Consider the following 18,193-nt stretch of genomic DNA (forward strand, 5'->3'; position numbering starts at 1 on the left):
GCCATTTACCAGCCATTTCTTGTACTAAAAAGTACAGCAGAAGTGAGAAGTTCAAGCTTCTGTCCATTTAATCTTTAAGAGTATTTAACAGAGGTTTTTTGAACAAGGTATTATCATGCTGCAGTACCTGAACACAGACCACCACTCTACAACCTTTCTAGCGGTGTGCTCCCATTCTCTTCTTTAGCCAACCCCTCCAGAAACCAACCATCCAGCTTCACTTGCACTGGCTATTCCAACCAACCTAGCTATGAGAAAACCTGTTCTTGTAGCCTCAAACTGTATTCCAGAGCTCTGTCTGCCAGAAAATCATATTGTCAATTCTGCTGAAGGCAACCATCAGCAAGCCAAGTTAGAGTTAACTTGGCCAACCTACTCCACTGATGCCCTTCCTTCATAGCTGTACATGCAAGAGAGCAGAACACAATCACCTGCTGACAATGAACTTGGTGGTTCTAGTATTTCTTACACATTTTGCTGTAAGGAGATGCAATTTCTGTGTATCAAAAGGCTTTCAAGAAAGAAAAGTTTAGCTAGCAAGTCATCTCTCATCAAATTTCTCTCTGCAAGCACAGATTCTTAACAACCACCATGTTAATGGACATTGGCAAGTTAAAGGTACATACCAGGTGGAAAAGTATATTTTATCTTAGAAAAGTTATTGCAGTAAGCCAAGACCATCATTTCTTTGTCTGGCTGGTGAGGCAGGTGGTATATTAAATAAGCAGTAGCTAGCTAATAAAAAAAGCTTTCTCAGAGGCTTTTGAACATGTCAAGATATTACAGAAACATCAACTCCCAAGAGAAATACAGATACTGCCTGGAAAAAAAAGTCTGATCCTTCTACAGGATCACTTAATCTTCAGAAATCAGTACAAGCCAAGTAAGAGACGAGGCTGAATGGTCTATTCATTCTGAGTTTTAAGGAAAACCTAACATCTTTCTTTTTCTAAAGAAAGCACAGATGGTGCACTCCGCAGCACACTCTGACAGACAGAGGATATAATTTCATACTAATTTGTTCAGTAGCCTTTCCAGTTTTACTGCTTTCTGTTTTTCAGCTTATTCTCACCTTTGCATCACATCACCCTTCCTCTATGACAATTCAGGCAACTGCATGGTGAGAGATGGACTGGAAGTCTAAAAATCTTTAAAAACCCAGGGAAAAAAAAGCCTGCATGAAGCATTTTTACCAGCTAGATCACTGCCAGTTCTGGTTCTTCATGTAGTCACACAGACAATTATGCTGGCATAGCTCAGAGAACAACAGACTGCTGGGGGATGCTTTAATCAAATTAGGCATCCCCAACACCACCCCTTCAAACCACAACCAGAGCTGTAGTTTATCAAACTCCTTAACTTCATTTTCAGCCCTGACATCTTACCTGTATCTCCATTCAAAAGCTGAATCAATTTCAGTTGCACAATCCTATAAAGGCATAATTAGCAAACTGGAGATGGAAACACGTGGCTTCTCCTCCCTCGATGCCTTTGAGTTCCTCCATTCCTCCAGTCTTTCAATTACATTGCCTGTTCTGGAGCTTCACACCACACTCTACCCCACTTCTTTTAAGGTCACCTGCATTACCTTATCAGTGTTGACACAGCACCTGGCTGACACTGGGGACATAATGTTCCTATAGCCCTAAAAACCCCCAAGTATCTGCTTTTCAAGATTGGTACAATACATGTACTACAAGTTATACAATGAGTTACAAGGTATATTTTCATTTGGCTGGACAGGCTTAGGTAAGATAAGGATGGGTGAAATGGTTTTTGTGGGGACCGCTGAAACTCAGATCACGTGAAATCTTTCTCAGAACCTCACATGCCCTAGGGTTCAAGAAAGCAAACACATACAAAAAAACTCACTCCTGCAATTACTGTACTGTTCAGAGTAGAGCATTAAAAGAAAAAACTCTAATTTTTTAATAGATCCAGTAAAGTTGGTCAACTATCACACAGGAGAATTTTAGTTTGACGTGAAGATCTCTAATTTCTCTCCAGAGAAAGTTTATATAAACAACTCAGTAACTAAGAGTTTCCACTCTTTCCTTTCTCACTGTTAGTGCCAAAACTAAGCAACATTCCAATTATGCGGTCTGATATCAAAATCAAAGTATGACTTGATTTTTCAAAGTCTTTTCAAAGACTGAAAGTGAACAGCAAGTTTATTTATACATGAATATAAACATAACTGTACTAACTATAATCTTCAGAGACAATTTTGATCAAGGACAGTTTGAGTATACCTGCTAAGCTAAGACCACAGGCAAGAGTTCAAAGCCACAGCCACTAAGATGTATTTCTGCCTGAGAATATAAGAACTTAGGAAAAAGTGTTCCACTAAATGCTTAAATGTTTTCTGAATAAATGGAAAGCAGGATTTTCAGAGATCTATGCAGGGAGCAGTAAGAACAATTATGGCGAAGTACCTTCTTTGACTTGTCCCTACCTCCTCCTCCTCCCATTCAGAGCCTGTCCTGCTCCAGGACATGACACAACAAAGTCTGGGGAGACTTGCTAATCAGCCTTCAGCAGAAACAAAGCCACACTACTTCTCGAGACGTTGACTTGCATTATGGATTTATATGTAAGACTATGATGGCCAAAAACTAGGGCATTATCAAGTGACAAAACTGTTCTCTAGTACTTCTGAGTGAATCATCTTCCAGTTAAGTCTTCCCTTTCTTTCAAATACCTACTTCCTCTTACACTTTTACCATTCTGTAACTACCTTCAGCTGAGTTAATTTAGCCATCACTCTATACTTAAAGGAAATACTTTCCATTTCACTCCACAAGTACTTTTACCTGATCAAGATAATAAAAGGGAGCGAGAGTAACAAAAACATTCATTAAAATACATTTGAATTTAAGTAGAGGTAAGCCTCCTATCAATGCCAGCAGAGCCTCCTATCAGTGCCAGCAGAGCCTCAGAAACCAGGTGCTGATAACCTGGGTGCCAGGCTTGGCTCAGCACCAGTGTGCTGGGTGACCTTCAGCAGGCTTCCAGTTTCCCTCTGCTGTCCTTTCATGCAGGGGGAGACAGAGACAAAGCTTCAGCAGTAGAGAACTACAGCTGCCTAAAGAAGCTACAATATCACAAACTTAAATTAGCAATTATTGAAATAAAATATATCAGTACCATCTACTGTGGAATATTTACTACTTCCCCTCCTCCCTCCCCACCCCAGTTCTGAGAGGATTTGTTTAAATAACAATGTTATAGGTGATGACTGTTGCTACTGGTGTATAATAGTACAGAAATGAGCCTAACAAAGCTGTGTTTCCACAACTATGTTCATGATTTTTACGAAAACACCTTGTTCCCAAAAGGCAGATTTAATCTATCTACAACTTCTACTGGGAATATTTTTAAGACAACAATATGAACTCTCAAGAGTAAAATATATATTGACATTCCCCAATATTTATTAAGCAATACTTTATCCACAAATTAATGTACTTTATATTTGCCACACAGTTTAGACCAACTACCAAATTTTAATTAAATTCTTTGTGTTGTTCACCTAAAAAAAAAATTTAGTGCTTTCACATGATACACCACTAATTCTGAAGAACCATGAAAATCAGAAACACCATACAGGCAACCCTTAAAAGTTCGTATAACTTAGAAACTCTCCCTTTACTTCTAAATACCACAACCAACACTGATGATGCTTTCAATAATCCTAACTGCAATTAAAATGAAAAGGAAGTACTTTGTAATAAATAGTTAAAACTCCTTTTGGTCAATATTTTGATATGTAAATCAGGATTAGTTAATCAGGATTAGCTACTGTAAAAATCTAGAAACTACCAAAATTTTTTCTTTAATCAATCCCACATCTAAAAGGAAAGGAAAAATCTTGCTAGCAAAAATGGAGATATTATCCAACTTCTGACAACACAGGTAATAATATTATCATGTTACTCCCTTTCTTGCAGGGAGTGCTGACAGCCTGCTCCAGAGGCTTGCTGTGAGTACAGGTATAGCATAATTACTTCACTGCTGTAGAATTTCTTCTCTCAAAACAAGTTTTAGCATGACGTGGACCAAAACAGTATGAAGAGAAGCATCTGAGATTCCCCCATGAGCTCCACATATATTTTTCTCATTTCAGTCTTACATAGTCTCTCCATATATTCCAATTAGGAAACCCTAATTTTCGGTTCTGTTTGCATTTCCCAAAGATATTAAATTATTCAATCCATGATATGAGTGCATTCCCCTATCAGCAAGGATTTAATTAACTATCTCTGCTGTAGGAAAAAGGATGGACAATGGTATACAGCCATGAAAAAAGCATGCATATTTACCCCATAAAGGTTTTTTTTATTTAATAACTGGACAACCTAATTTCTAGAGTTAATAGTTCAAGAGAAATTTAAAGAACTTGAACCACAGAAGCTTTTTTCCCCAAGATTAGATAAACGAAATAATGAGACCCTGGAAACACAAAAACTGTTTCTTTCCTCCCCCCGCTTTTCCTATGAATTAAACTGTGATCTAAGGCAGTAGTACTACAACAGCATCACTGAAACCATTCCTATCCTTGCCTTTATATCCAGAACACACCAAAATCTTTTCAAGAATCAATATATAACTGCTAAAGATTAGTACAAAAGGTATCATGAATTTTAGGTATATGTAATAAGAATTAGAACAGGCTTATTTACGGTTGTATGACATCCTTCAGTTCTTCTTCCGACGCTTTCATCTTCTGCAACTCAAAGTACCTCCTCAAATGCAAATTACACATATATAAATCTCATATTTCGTTTCTTATTCCCTTAGCAAAGCTTTCTTGAGATTGAAGAGAGATGCCACACAAAGCAACACCAATTCCAGCTGAACTAGTAGGTACTTTTGCAGCAAAACTGAGTATGATACTCCTTTGTTCCTCCCATCTCCCAGCCTGTGCTTCCCTTACTCGCCCTTATTCCTTCAAAGAAATAATCCATTGTCTCACACACAGAAGTTCTCCAGCCATCCAATTTCCCTTCATTGACACTCTACTCATTCCAGAGCCACTTTGACTGCAACACTGAGCTCTACTTAACGCAGATATGAATATTTTCTTTGTAATTCAATGCAAAACCTTCACAGAGCCATCAGCTTTACACAAGACCAATTACTGAATATCTGAACTCATTGCACACAACCAAAAATCCTCTTCAAATGCCCTCTTAAACTGATGACACACACTTGTCATTTGATGAAGGTGTAACTCCAAACAATCATTTAATGAAATAAGCATTTCAATATCTTCCCAAATGAGTGACAGAAAGAAATTTTAGCTCAGTTTTAACACGACTCTTAAACAACAAGAGGGAAGAACCTGTAGTATTAGTAGTCTACCTTAAAATTCCAGGAGAAAATAATGTCCTGTGTTGTTGTCTTTCTCTGCTGGATTTGCAGGTGGCCTACAATCTGCTCAACTAGCCAGCAGGAAAATAGTGTCTGGTTGAACAGCTACTATCTAATGCAATCATTCAAACCAGAGCAGAGTTAAAACACTTTGATTTTTACATAAAATAAAATAAGCAGAGTTCAAGCATATAAGTTAGGATGTTCATGTGATCAGCCCTGTAAATCAGGGGGAGGAAAAAAACCTAGACCAGCAGAATATTTCAGACAGTTTCACTGACAAGGCAGCCACTGCTTCGTAGCCCTTTGAGACAAACCTGGACTGTTTTTCTAGAAAGAAAACTGTTTTAGAAGAAAACTACCAGCTGCAGTAAAGCCTTTAACATCAGAGACTTTTGCTCTGCATTCTGAACTCATTAGAAGGAGGAAAAGCCCATCACTGCGAGCTCAGCAGTACAGGCACCCAGTGCCTTCACCTCTGCTTCGGCAGATCCACTAGAGGGAGATCCTAAATTAAACAACCTCCAATTTTGCCAGCAGCCAGCAGAACAGCTGAGGATGCCAACTGCAAGCAAAGATCAATGACATTTTTCAAATATATGCAAGAGAAGGAGACCATGATTTAATTTTATTTTAAAAAGAGCGAGAGAGCCATTCCCAATAGCTGACTTGCAAACTAAAAGGATGTACACAGCACAATCTTTAATATTCCTCAGAAGTCATTTAGATTTCTGTGAACCCTTGCATAAAATTTAAAATTCATCTACAGCTTTATGAATTCCTGAACAGTATTCTCAGCTAACATTAAAAGTGCTTTCCTTTTATGAATAAAATACAACATATTATAACCAAGCTAATAAAAGAGAAAACAACAGAAAATAAGGATACTGCAAGAATCCAACTTCAACTGTAAGCAATTCTACAGTAAAAAGAAAGTTACCTATATAGCATTTATTTTACTTCAGTTGGAGGCTCTATATGCTATTTTACATACACTAGAAAATACAGCAATTTATTTAAAATATCAGAGATGAGTTGTCCTCTTCAAGTACAGATTTTTGAATTCTTTAAGTAGAGATTTGAAGCAGTATCATCAGAATACCAACTGCATGTGTTAAAAGTCTTTAAAAGCATAGCAGATAATTGAAAGAAACCAAACCATCAATATATTACGCATTGATCTTCAGGTATTAACACAAATTCCTTTTATAACATATACCTTTCCAATACCTTTTCAAAAAAAAAGGCTGATTTGTTTACAGAAGAAGGGAAGTTGCAATCCATTTTCTAAAATGTAGAGCTAATATTAGAGCCTCAGAGCCAGTGACCCGTCTAACTAAATATTCAACTATTTCAGAGATGCTGGGGGCAAAAATTAACAGCAAGGATTCATTTCTAGCTGCACTTTTAGGAAATTATATCAACTACAGAGAAAATAAATGCATTAAACTTTGAGCAAGGAGTCCAGTTAGCTTGATCCTAAACTGCAAGCTACTCAGTATCCTATTTCCAATACTGAAGCAGGCATATTAAGAAAGATACTGATCTTTTTAATTCCTACACTGATGGAAGTCAGAAAAATTAAGTAATATGTAGATCATACATACTAACATAGGTTGATCACACATATAAGATAAACCTCCCAGCTGATAAAATTTAGCAACACTTCTTGACAGTATTCTAACACAGATAAATTACAAACATTATCTTTAAATATTGTCTGGAAATGCTGCAAGGCTTACAGAGCAATCTTATACGCATAGTTAGGATTTTTTTTTAAAAGCAGCAGTGCTAAACTACTCATCTTCAGACATCTGCTGAAAATGATGCTGATCATGTTAAGCTTTGGTTTTATTTCATTGTGAAGGAAGCTAAAGAGCACCTTTGTGTCAGTGACAGAAATAGCTAATCTTAAACAACTACAGTCCTTTTTGGCTGACGGGGGCTAGGGAAGCACAGTTATCTCCTGTGCCCACCATTAGCTTGTGATGCAGCTAATTAATGCATTTTGACTTGTACCTACTCCTGCTACCAAGCCAAATCACAGGGAGAAACAGAGTGACCACCTTACAGTTCAGAAAACTTAAAGGTTACAACCAGTCACTTTCAGACATAATTACACAACTTAATTCATGTCCTTGTCAGGGCTACATCTCAAAACTGTCAAGAACAAACCAGTAGATGACAGCACTGTAGCCAGCAACTGGGCTGTGATGCTGCAGCCAAGTGATACCACAGCCATGCTCAACTCTCATTTCAAAATTTGCCTGAAAACAAAACAACCACTCACAAATTAACTGGTCTTAAATTGAATGAAGCGGACAAACTCCAACTGAAGTGGCATCTTAGTTCACTAAAACCTCTGCTACTGGAAAATATATCAATGCAGCTGTTAGCCCACATATACTTTGCATAAGGCAGCAAGAGAACTAGGATCAGATAAATTACAATAATCCATGAAATTAAAAAAAAGACACACTGACCAAAAAAATGAGCACTGTCATGCCTGCCCATGTCATTTCAGCCTCTTTAGTAGCTGAGTTTTAGTGTTATGAGGAATTAAAATAAATTATGAAGATATGGATATATACATATACGCAATATAAACCCCTCAAACTTGTGGTAATTATCATCAATCAGGCCGTTTTAGACCTTACACTAAAAGAGTAGAAACCAACACTTCATGTGTTCCCAAACGTTGGGCAGGAGACAGGTGACAAATAGTCAGAATGCATGAGATGTTTACAACTCAGTAATCCTTAGGGAAAGAACTGAGAGATTTACAAGAGGAAAATACCCAACTGAGGGTAGGAGAACGGGAATCACAACTGGATTATTTTAGCAGGCAAAAAGAAACCTTGTAACTCCAGCTACTCCCTTTCTATTTTGGCCTCATATGTTGCATAACAGTATAAGGCTGCAGAATGTATCATCCGTGGTCTAGATAGCTTAGTTTCGAAAGGTAAGCCTTGAAACAACCACCAGAATAAAGAGCAACTTTAGATAAAGTCATCTCTTTTGCTGTAGTTGAGACAGCCCTAGTAAGGTTATCTACAGCCTCTCCTACACAAGAGAAAGAAAACTGGTACAGAAGAACTCTCTCTTGTTACACGGGCAATCTTTAAAGTTTAATGAGGACAAAAGAACTCTATTTGGTTACAAGAACACAAAGGACTCTTAGTATTTTAAAAGAAAAACTCCCTGTGTGTGTATCACAGTGTTATACTGATCAATTTGCTGTAGAGTCTACCTAGAATATGTTACAGATACCACCTGGAGACTGAAAGCTACTAATTTTTTCACCAATATTTTAAACCCTATGTCATCCTGGTCTTCAAACAAATAAAAAGACAGACCTATTGTCTACATTTTATTTGTTCATCTGAATGTTATCCCTGGATTTAAGGTCTCCAAGCTAGAAAACTCTTTATGGTAAGAATTGCCAAAGAGGATGATCTGAATTCCAAAGTTTGGAGGAAAAAAAACACCTCATTTTTATAATAAATCAGTAATCAATGAGAAGCAAAAATACTGACACAACATAAGAAACGGATGTCTCTAGAAATCCTGAAAAGTATCCTAATTACAAGGTACATTTTTCTTGGTCAGGTCTTAAAAAAGCAAAACCAGCAGTTTATATAGGCAATAGATAACATGAAAATTGATCTACTTGCTAGGAATTGCATTTACAGGGATGGCAGTGCAGTTGAGAATCACTGTTAAGAAGCACTAATTAGTTAGACAAAACACCCAAATAATAAAAATGCCTAGAGGCTGAATCACGATTAGAAACAAGATTTATTGGCTTTCCCACATAATCATTGAATTTTTTCCATTTCTGCATTTGAACAACCTTAGGGGGAAAAAAAAAATACTTAAGAGACTCTTACCAGCTTCCTGTGAATTTAATACTTCTAAGGCATGCATCATGGCACTTGCAAAGACATTGGCATCTTCTTTGCTGCCAAAATTCAGACCGTACACCTGCCTGGCATCACGCCACTGGTGGAAGGTCTGGGTAGCCTGATTATACTTCAGCCCTTTCGGAATGGCACAATTTATTACCACCTACAATCATTAAAAGAAAAAGAAAAAAAAATTTTACTTAGGTTTAAAATTGCTGTTTCATCACAAGTTTCAGCTTTGTGTAGATTTCATTCCTTAACCACATGGGTTAATTCAAGAACTATAATCTGCAAGACCACAATGCTGAAGCACATAACCATTTCAATTTTAATTCCAAGGCTGTGTGTAATCAGTGCTGAGAATACACAAGGGGACTAATGAAATATTTTGTATCAACTTTTGTAGCTTAAGTGTTCTCACTTCAAAAGATGCAGCGATGTTTCATAACAGCAATGTAGTAGCATCAACAGTTCTGACTTGCAGCAGCAGACTACTTGACGTGAATACGCACTTGGAATTCAGAAACTCAGTTTTCCATGAATTTCACAGAGTATTTTTTTTAACCGAGTTATCACCTCTCTGAGGCTGCTGCACTCTTTGGCTTGCAGGGCTTTCAGCAGCAGTTTATGTGAACTTCAACGATGCATCACGAGGTATCATTCTGCAAGATCGTTACGGCTCACACAAAAGATGATAAATTTGAGCTGGTAGTAAAACAATTTACTACATCCACTAAGAGGATCCCATTGCACTTCGATAACTGGATCACTCTCACCTTTTTCGCTGAATAATGGGAGGAAATAACCCCACACTTGTTCTCAGATGACTGCACAGAGACCATTTATTACTTGGAATAAGTGTTTAATGACAAATAACACGGGAGATTATCAGCCTATGCTTCAGGTGTGCGATAAATGACCAAGAACAGACCAAAAGAATTCTATGAAATGCTGGGAGAAAGGGAAACAAGTTTAAGAAGCTTTCCTCCAACAAAAGATCAGATTTTTAATCCCACTGTAAGTATCACATGGCAGAGCATATTTCAAGACACAATGCTAAATTTGCCATTTAATCCTGATCCAGTAACTTCATCAAGGAAATTAAGATATAATCCTTATTACTCCCGTCTCAGTCCCTCAAAGCAGTAGGTGATCGGCATTATCAAATATCAGACAACTTTTTGGTCAATGACCTGGGGAAATGAGATATCATGCATCCAAAGTTCTGATAGGACAGGAGGAGCTAAATGACAACTGCTGGTGTCTACACAGACTGCACCTGACAGCACAGAGTGGGGAAGAAAAGCTTTTAGGTTGCTACTTTGCCTTAAAAACAAGCAGATGACTTCTGTGTACACCACTAGCCTTTGTAGATAGGTATCTGTAGGAAGGAATGGTAAAAGGACTGTTGCCTTGGAGGTATGTAAAGTTCTTAGTTCACGGGGAAAAAGCAATAATACAGTTCTGCTCCTTCAATTAAAAAAAAATCAATTTATTATTTTTGGGTCCCGTAATTTTGCTGAAGATTTATTTCTTAACATTCTGAATTTTCAGAGATGTCCTTACCTGATGATCCTGAATCTTCCTGCCCACTACTCTGAATGTGTTGTTGCCTGTGTGATGATATATATGAACTCTGCTGAATCCAGTTGATCCACCAGCTGGTACCCATTTCTTATTGGCATCGTCATAGACCATTACAGCAGCTCGTGCTTGGCAGATACTCTGTTCACTGTTAAAATACAAATATTTTGGAGGAGAAAATAAAATTACTTATGGCAAACCATCAATTTTTGGGTCAGCTTTTTTTTTTTAACTCAAAATGTTAAAGCAATACTCCTTGCAACTTGCTGAAACACCCACCTTTCTGAATATAAACCCTGTAGCACTTTGACATTTTGCTTACATGTGTTCATTCTAAGAAGTTATGGTCAAGACAGACAGGCCTAACTACTAAAGAAAGAGATCAAGACGATATTTATTTTTTCTGCACTTTCCCCCTCTGCTTTCTCCTCACCACCAACCATGAATTTTAATTAAATGCCATAGCCATAAACAAAGTTTTCTGCAAAAAACCGAAGAGTAAAGAATCTAGAGTCACACAAGCTTCATACAGTTTGCATTTTCCAGTGGCAGTTACTTCCACAACAGATGAGAATTGGAAAGCCCTTGCTTCTTTTAACATATATAGAAGAAAACAAACACTCATGGGACAAAGTTCAGCACAAAAAATTCACCAGCTTGTAAATGAAATGCATTTTGGTTTTGACACATTTTACAACAGTTGACACCTAGATGTAACATTTTCACCCTGAGAAAAGGTTCCACTGATCACTGAAAAGTGCAATTTCATAAGGAGATTGCTATCAGTAGCTAATCCTGATTATGCCAGTCATCTGGAAGCTAAAGTACAGCCCAAAGTTACAAGGGAGCGTATCACGAATGCCATCATATTAGAAACACAAGAAATCAGAACATACCAGGAACAGTTTATTAGGAGAGGAAAGGGTGACACTATGCAAGTTGGCTTTACGGGAAATGTCCAGATGCAGACAGGAAGTAAAAATAGAACAGAATGATTTCTTATCAGTAAGTCAAATTCTCTGAACATACCACTCTGGTACATCCAACATTATAGAAAGCACATGATGCCTGGCTTGCAAGGAATGTGGCCTGCTGTTTGGAAAACTGAGAAGGCTGAGGAGACATACATTCTTCAAAAGTTACAAAAGGAAAGAAATGAAGTATTTCTTCATATTTTATGAAGTGGGGAGAAGATACCTCCCCACCCATCTTTTCGGGGTTTGGGGGGGGCACGGGGGGAGGTTGTGGTCTTTATCGGTTGGTTGGTTTGGGGGGGGGTGTTGTTGTTTTTTGGTTTTTTTTTTTTGAAAGGTGGTCCTGAATTTCCTAATATCTTATTTCTTTCTCCCAACACAAGAAAATTCTGCACTGTATCCAGCTGTTTTATTAACTTTCAATACTGACACTTTTTAGAAAACAACATCAATTTCTACAATACTTTCCATGACAATCTAACAATTAGAAAAGCACTGAACACTGAGATGCTTTTCAAGGCTAGGGGAGAAGAGGGAGTACTGAGATCATGTCTCTTATGCACATGAGAGATTCAAGAACAAACGAGGAACTCTGTTCTTAATTTTAAAAATGCACGTGTTCTAGTCTCATCATCTATTCAACAGCTAGATAAGAATTGGATTGCAACCTCTAATTAGACCACCCTTTTTCTAGCCAGAAACTAGTTCAATGTAGGGACATTAAAATTATAATATACATATATACAGTGCTTTTTTTGTAAGCATAATTTACAGTTTAGACTGAAAGGACCACATCTGATCCAAGAAGAAAGATCAGACGCAAAGAAAATAAATTTAGTTACAACTTTTATGTGTTTCGCAGCCCCATTAAAAATATGGCACAGTTAAATAATGTTCACTCACTTGAGAAGAGGGCTACTGGATTTCTTCATTTTTAGATATTTTGGCACACATCTTAAAGTTCAAACCCAGAAACATTCTGTACTGTTCACAAAGTACATGACAAACAGTAGTGGTTTTTCTAAAATGCCTAACAGTATTAGAGTAAACTTGGAAAACTTCTGAAACCACAACAAATTTTGTTGCGTTTGAATTTGGATCAATCATAAGCATGATAAAGCGTAGGTGACAGGACCTAGATACTGATTTGGAAGCAGAGCCATGTGGTTCACAGAGTTCTTGCCAAAAAAATAACTTCAACTCAGTCATGTGCCAGACAGATTAAAAAAGAAAAAAAATTCTATTAAAAATTGAGACTACGATTCTAAGTTAATATGTTCCAATTACAACGAAGGTAGAACCAGAGAGTGATTGAATAATGGTACAGTGATCAGAAGACTTAATTATTAGGACAGATCGTCAAAGATCAGGAGTTCTTATTCAGGGAACTTTCCCTGCCTTGCCTTGGTCCTTTCACAGCCCTAAGTTTATAGAAGTTTTTATGATTTTATTTAACATACCGAGAGGAGAGGGAAGGAAAAAAAAAAAAAAGGAAAAGAAAAAGAAAAACCTATTCATTTTAGAACTATTTGGTATTCAATGGCACACTTCACAAGTGCAAATACGATGACCTTGGGTAGAATTTCTAGCTTTTCTTTAACAACTGTTAAACTATTTTTAGTTCTGTTTCTCAGGCTATGCCTTGTAACTAGAACTATAACCCAAGTCTAGATCTCAAATACTTCATGCTCCATTTAAAATAAAACAATTTTCTTAACAGGGAATTATTCTTATCCATATAAAGATATGAGATGATTCACATACTTCTAAAAGTTACAAATAAAAACAATTTCCAGTTGACCTTTTCAATCACTACACAATAACACTTCTGCCTTCATTTCACACAAATCCTATAACTAAAATTTCAGTGTTCCAGGTATGTAATTTTCATATCCAGGTATCAATTTGAAGGTGATACTCTCCCCTCCTGCCAACAGTTCCCACCAACCATCACTTTGTTTATCAGGCTGCAACAGAGAGATGGAAGAACAAAGCTATCCTTATTAGAAACAAATTAAACTGTCACAGTATGCTAGCCTTTTTCCAGGGTTCAATAATTCCATATTACTAGATGTAGGGGAGATTTATTTAATTACTTTCTCTTAGTAACAAGTTCTCTATGGTGATTACATTTCTCTTTGAAGAAAAGCATGGAGGCATGAGCTTTAATACAGAATCTTTAAGTCTGCTCTTCAATGGCCATTTGATAGTTTAGCATTTGAACATAGTATGTCATATATTGTAGCCATTAGACACCGTAAAGTAAATATTTAATTCTAAAAAAAAAAAAAAAAAAAAAAAAAAAAAAAAATCACCTTTTTTTGTTTGTTTGTTTTTTGGTTTTTTGTTACAACTCCACTAACTTCAAAGGGCTACTACACCACATCAAAAATCCATGCCGGTTGGTCATTACTATCTTTGACAGGTCTAATGAAAAACAAGGTTTGCTTCCTCTCCATGATCCAACTTTTTCTAGGAAAATGCCGAGTTCAACATACAGACTGTTACTAAAACCTGAGCCAGCGCTCTTGTATTCCTTTAAAATTACATATGAACTTAAAATTCAGTTCAAAGGAAAAAGAGCCAACTGAATCAGAACAGTATCACTTATTATATTTCTTGCTTATTACGTTTCTTACACTTCCCTGCCGCACTTTTAACAGGAAACAGGTCTTCACTGATCTCTGTATTTATATGTGATTTCCACAGGGTCTGCTGTAATACACACGTCCCTTACATGCAGGAACTGACCTGTGCTAGGATGACTTCATTCACTGCACCAGAATCCCTTTGGTCTGATCAGAAACGCACATTTCTTATGGACAGAGTACTTTCCACTAGTGGGAAATAAACACATTGTCTACAGTCATGTTGCAGGAGGTTTTCACCTATTTGCCACATCTTCACCTATTTGCCAAACATCCTACAGGGTTTACTTGCCTATCTACAAATTTGCCTCTGCCTGGTGTCCTGTAACAGTTCCAGAAACCATTACACTTGGACTGGGCTGCCCTTTCCCCATATGAGAGCTCATTAGGGGATGTGGGAGAATGAGCAAAGGGATCTATCTCCAGCTTCCAATGATACTGCCAAAAGGCACAGCTGCTCTAAGAGCTGATTGCTAACTTATTAGGGCAATGATTTGGGGAACTGAACAATTAACAATTGGGAAAATCTAAACAGTAACTACAAAAAATGGAGAAATCATATGTTCCCAAGTAAACTTACTAAACTCAGTATGAGTTATAATATATATATATTTGCAGAAAAGTGAAAATTCACACAAGAGAACATCCATGCAAAAGAGTGCTTACCAAACCTTAGGAAACAAAGTGTACAAGTTTTCCTCCCGAAATGTAAAGCTTGACAAATAGCTGGATAAATATATTTTAGGAAGACGACTTCTCTAGACAAAGATGTAAGGCTCTGATTGTTAAAGCCAACCATTATTCTGGGTAAGTCCACCTACAGCAATACCATATAAAGCCAAAGACAGGGTGGATGGTTTTTATTTGGGGTGGAAGAGTGGGGGGGAGGTCTGGCACTCAAAAGGCTCACACAAAAAACCACAGTAGTAATGAATCATAAGTATAAGATTATTCTTATGGGAGAATATACTTTCCTCCTCCAGTGATGAGATCATATGGAAAGCTCAAAAACCATAGCAAACTGAACCCTAACAGACATCATTCTTTTGCCCAGATGGAACGTGTTCATTCTTTCACTCCCAAGTTCTTAAGCTCAATGCACAGTGACACCAATCCTCAGTCTGCTGACTTAAGCCTTTTTTTTTTTTCCTCTCCACAAAAAGTGAATGCTTGGTTTTCCTCTCTCAAGAACTAAAAAAGATAAACATACTTAACTGATCAAACTCATATGAAAAACAGCACGATTGCAGCCACAGAATAGATCATTTAAATATACTAATAAGAGCAAGGAAAAGCTGTGATTGCTCTCATTCTCAACCTTTAGTATTTTTCTCAGTGATGTAACAATTAGGGTTTTGAAAATGACTTCCCACTACTGCTGCTTCTGGTGATTCAGGGATTTTTTTTTTTTTTTTGCTATGTTCTCAATTTAGAGAGACATAACAACATGTTCTTAAATGTGCAGTCTTTGCGGGGCAGAAGGAATGGAAAGAGACACTGATTCATCAAACGCCTGTTTAGGATTTTCAAACCATGTGGCACAAAGCTAGAAAGAAATTCCAAACGTTTCCAATCCCAGCATCTTAAAAATACACGTTTTTGAAAAGCAGCTAAATGCTGGTCCACATATCAAGTTATATATCTTGGTGGTGGAGTTCTGCAAGATGATTTTCCCTGCTTGTTCATGAACCCCGACTGGTACATCCTGGTGAAAATGCTTGTTCTCCGTTCTGCTATTAAAAACATCAAAACCAACCAACCAACCAACAACAAAAAGCCCACAACATACTGTGAGCTGTACCACTACTTTCCATTAACTAAAACAGACACCCTGCAGACAAGGTTGTCGTGCATTCTAAGATGCTCATTTGGCTTAACACAACAATTAAGCTACTTGTCAGCATCTTAAAGTTAACATAAAAAATGCCCTCAAATATGCTCCTCACATTACAGTCTGCTGAAAACCAGACTGAACTCCATTACATGGATAAATATTTATTTGGGGGAGTAGTGGGAGGGAGGTGGATTTGTTGAGGAGGGCGATGTGAGTGGGTAGAAGGGAAGAACTTTGGGTTACTTTAGTTTGAAACTCATAATCAACCTCTTTAATTTTACTCATTTCATGAACTTTGTAACTTTAGCCAAAAGGACATCTCAGAGGAAGTTGAGTGTAACAACTGGTACCTCCTCCTGCCAATTAGACTGGCATCCACACCACCAACAGGACATCATGGAAAAATATAACCCATTTGGGGTCAGCAAAGATTAACAAACTGGTTCTTACAACAAACTAATTTTCTCTAACTCATCCTCAGCTAAAAGGCAAGAGTCTCAACTTTTTCTACATTACTAATACCCAGTTGACTATGCTGCTGCAGGGGAACATTTTGGGCTTGGTACAGCAGAAGGAACTAAGTTGTGCTATTTTACTTGCACTCAACTTCAAATGACCACTCCAACACCTCAGCTAGCACAGAATTTACTTGCTATTAAGGTTTTAAAATAAGATTCAGTTAGGACCAGCTGATTAATCTCACCGGTTTTCATGTGGATTCTTCTTCAGACACTACAGTGCCCCAGAGAACAAGAGTGCTTGTTGATTCCCTCTAGCAGATCAAATTCAAGAGTTGCTGTTCAAACAGGAGATGAACACAGAAGTAGCTCCAGATTGCTTCACTAACAGCTCTGCTGCTAATGAGTTAGTACTTCCCTGTGCCTAGAAAACTTTTGATTGATAACCGAGAGATTCATTCATCTCTTCCACTTTTTCGTCCCTGATAACCGAGAGATTCATTCATCTCTCCCACTTTTTCTTCTCATGAATTACTCAGAACACAGATTAGCTGCAACATCAGAAACCAGTGGAAAATCCTGCATAGGAAAGTCCCAACTAGAAATAAAACTAGTACTGCTGAAAAGCAGTGGAAACTGAATCGCTAGGATTAATAGCTGGCATAGGAAAGGTGCTTTGCTTTTGGCACAGAATTCTGCAACACTCCAGAGTTTTAGCTGGTACAGTTTGTTGAAGATCAACTTACTTTGCTCAATGAGCACCTTCCACTGAAAGAAAATCGCTTTTCATCTCGTGTATAAAAGCATTTAACATTAATTTAAGAGCAGTCTGCTCTTGGAGCCAGAAAATTTACAGCATAAATTTCTCTTCTTGCTATAAATCTGCTCCTTGATGATTTTGCAATTGTAGCTTGTTTCACAGCAGCAGGTGAATATCAAACAGATGAAGGAAATCATTGCAGAACACTCAGGCAGAAAAAGAAACATTATTTAGAACAGCAGCTTGATGTCAAATGAAAGCCTACTTTTCACACAGAATTACCAACTTAAAACTCAAGGAAATTTTTTTTCCCCCAAACATTGTTTCACATGCCATATTTCATGCAGCAGACAAAGTAATTTTGTGTTGGCAATTCAATATTGTCTCTAGGTTTTTTCTATGCTGAGTCACATAAAAATTCAACTATTCCCTCACTGGAAATCAGGAATATCAAAGAAAGAATATGACAACAGCCAAACCAAGAAACAGTCACGCTACACGGAGACAAACCCTAAAAAACCACAAAGTATTCATAGGAATTAAAAAGAGGAGAGTGAAAGCCATAGATTTTGAGTAGCATGAAACTAGTTGTATTTACGACGGCTAACTGTATATATAACATGCAGTAATGTAATATATAATCATTAATACTGTATT

At 37.3% G+C, this 18,193-nt stretch overlaps 1 protein-coding gene across 7 annotated transcripts in view; it reads right to left on the bottom strand.

Annotated features, from left to right (window-relative positions):
• The window catches only part of ENAH (ENAH actin regulator), a 91,893-nt gene that overhangs the window by 37,756 nt on the left and 35,944 nt on the right, over positions 1-18,193 (bottom strand). For 6 of the 7 annotated variants that reach the window (XM_050314822.1, XM_050314823.1, XM_050314828.1 and 3 more), the window contains exons 2-3: positions 10,845-11,010; positions 9,264-9,441 (exon numbers count right to left, since the gene is read on the bottom strand). In XM_050314822.1, the coding sequence (XP_050170779.1) occupies positions 9,264-9,441; positions 10,845-11,010 (344 nt within the window). Of the gene's footprint in view, positions 1-4,682; positions 4,982-9,263; positions 9,442-10,844; positions 11,011-18,193 lie in introns of those variants that run through there. The other variant, XM_050314825.1, reaches the window with a different exon arrangement.

This window comes from Myiozetetes cayanensis, unplaced genomic scaffold (assembly GCF_022539395.1).
Source record: "Myiozetetes cayanensis isolate MyiCay16 unplaced genomic scaffold, myiCay2020 scf2-11, whole genome shotgun sequence".
Lineage (NCBI taxonomy): Eukaryota > Metazoa > Chordata > Aves > Passeriformes > Tyrannidae > Myiozetetes > Myiozetetes cayanensis.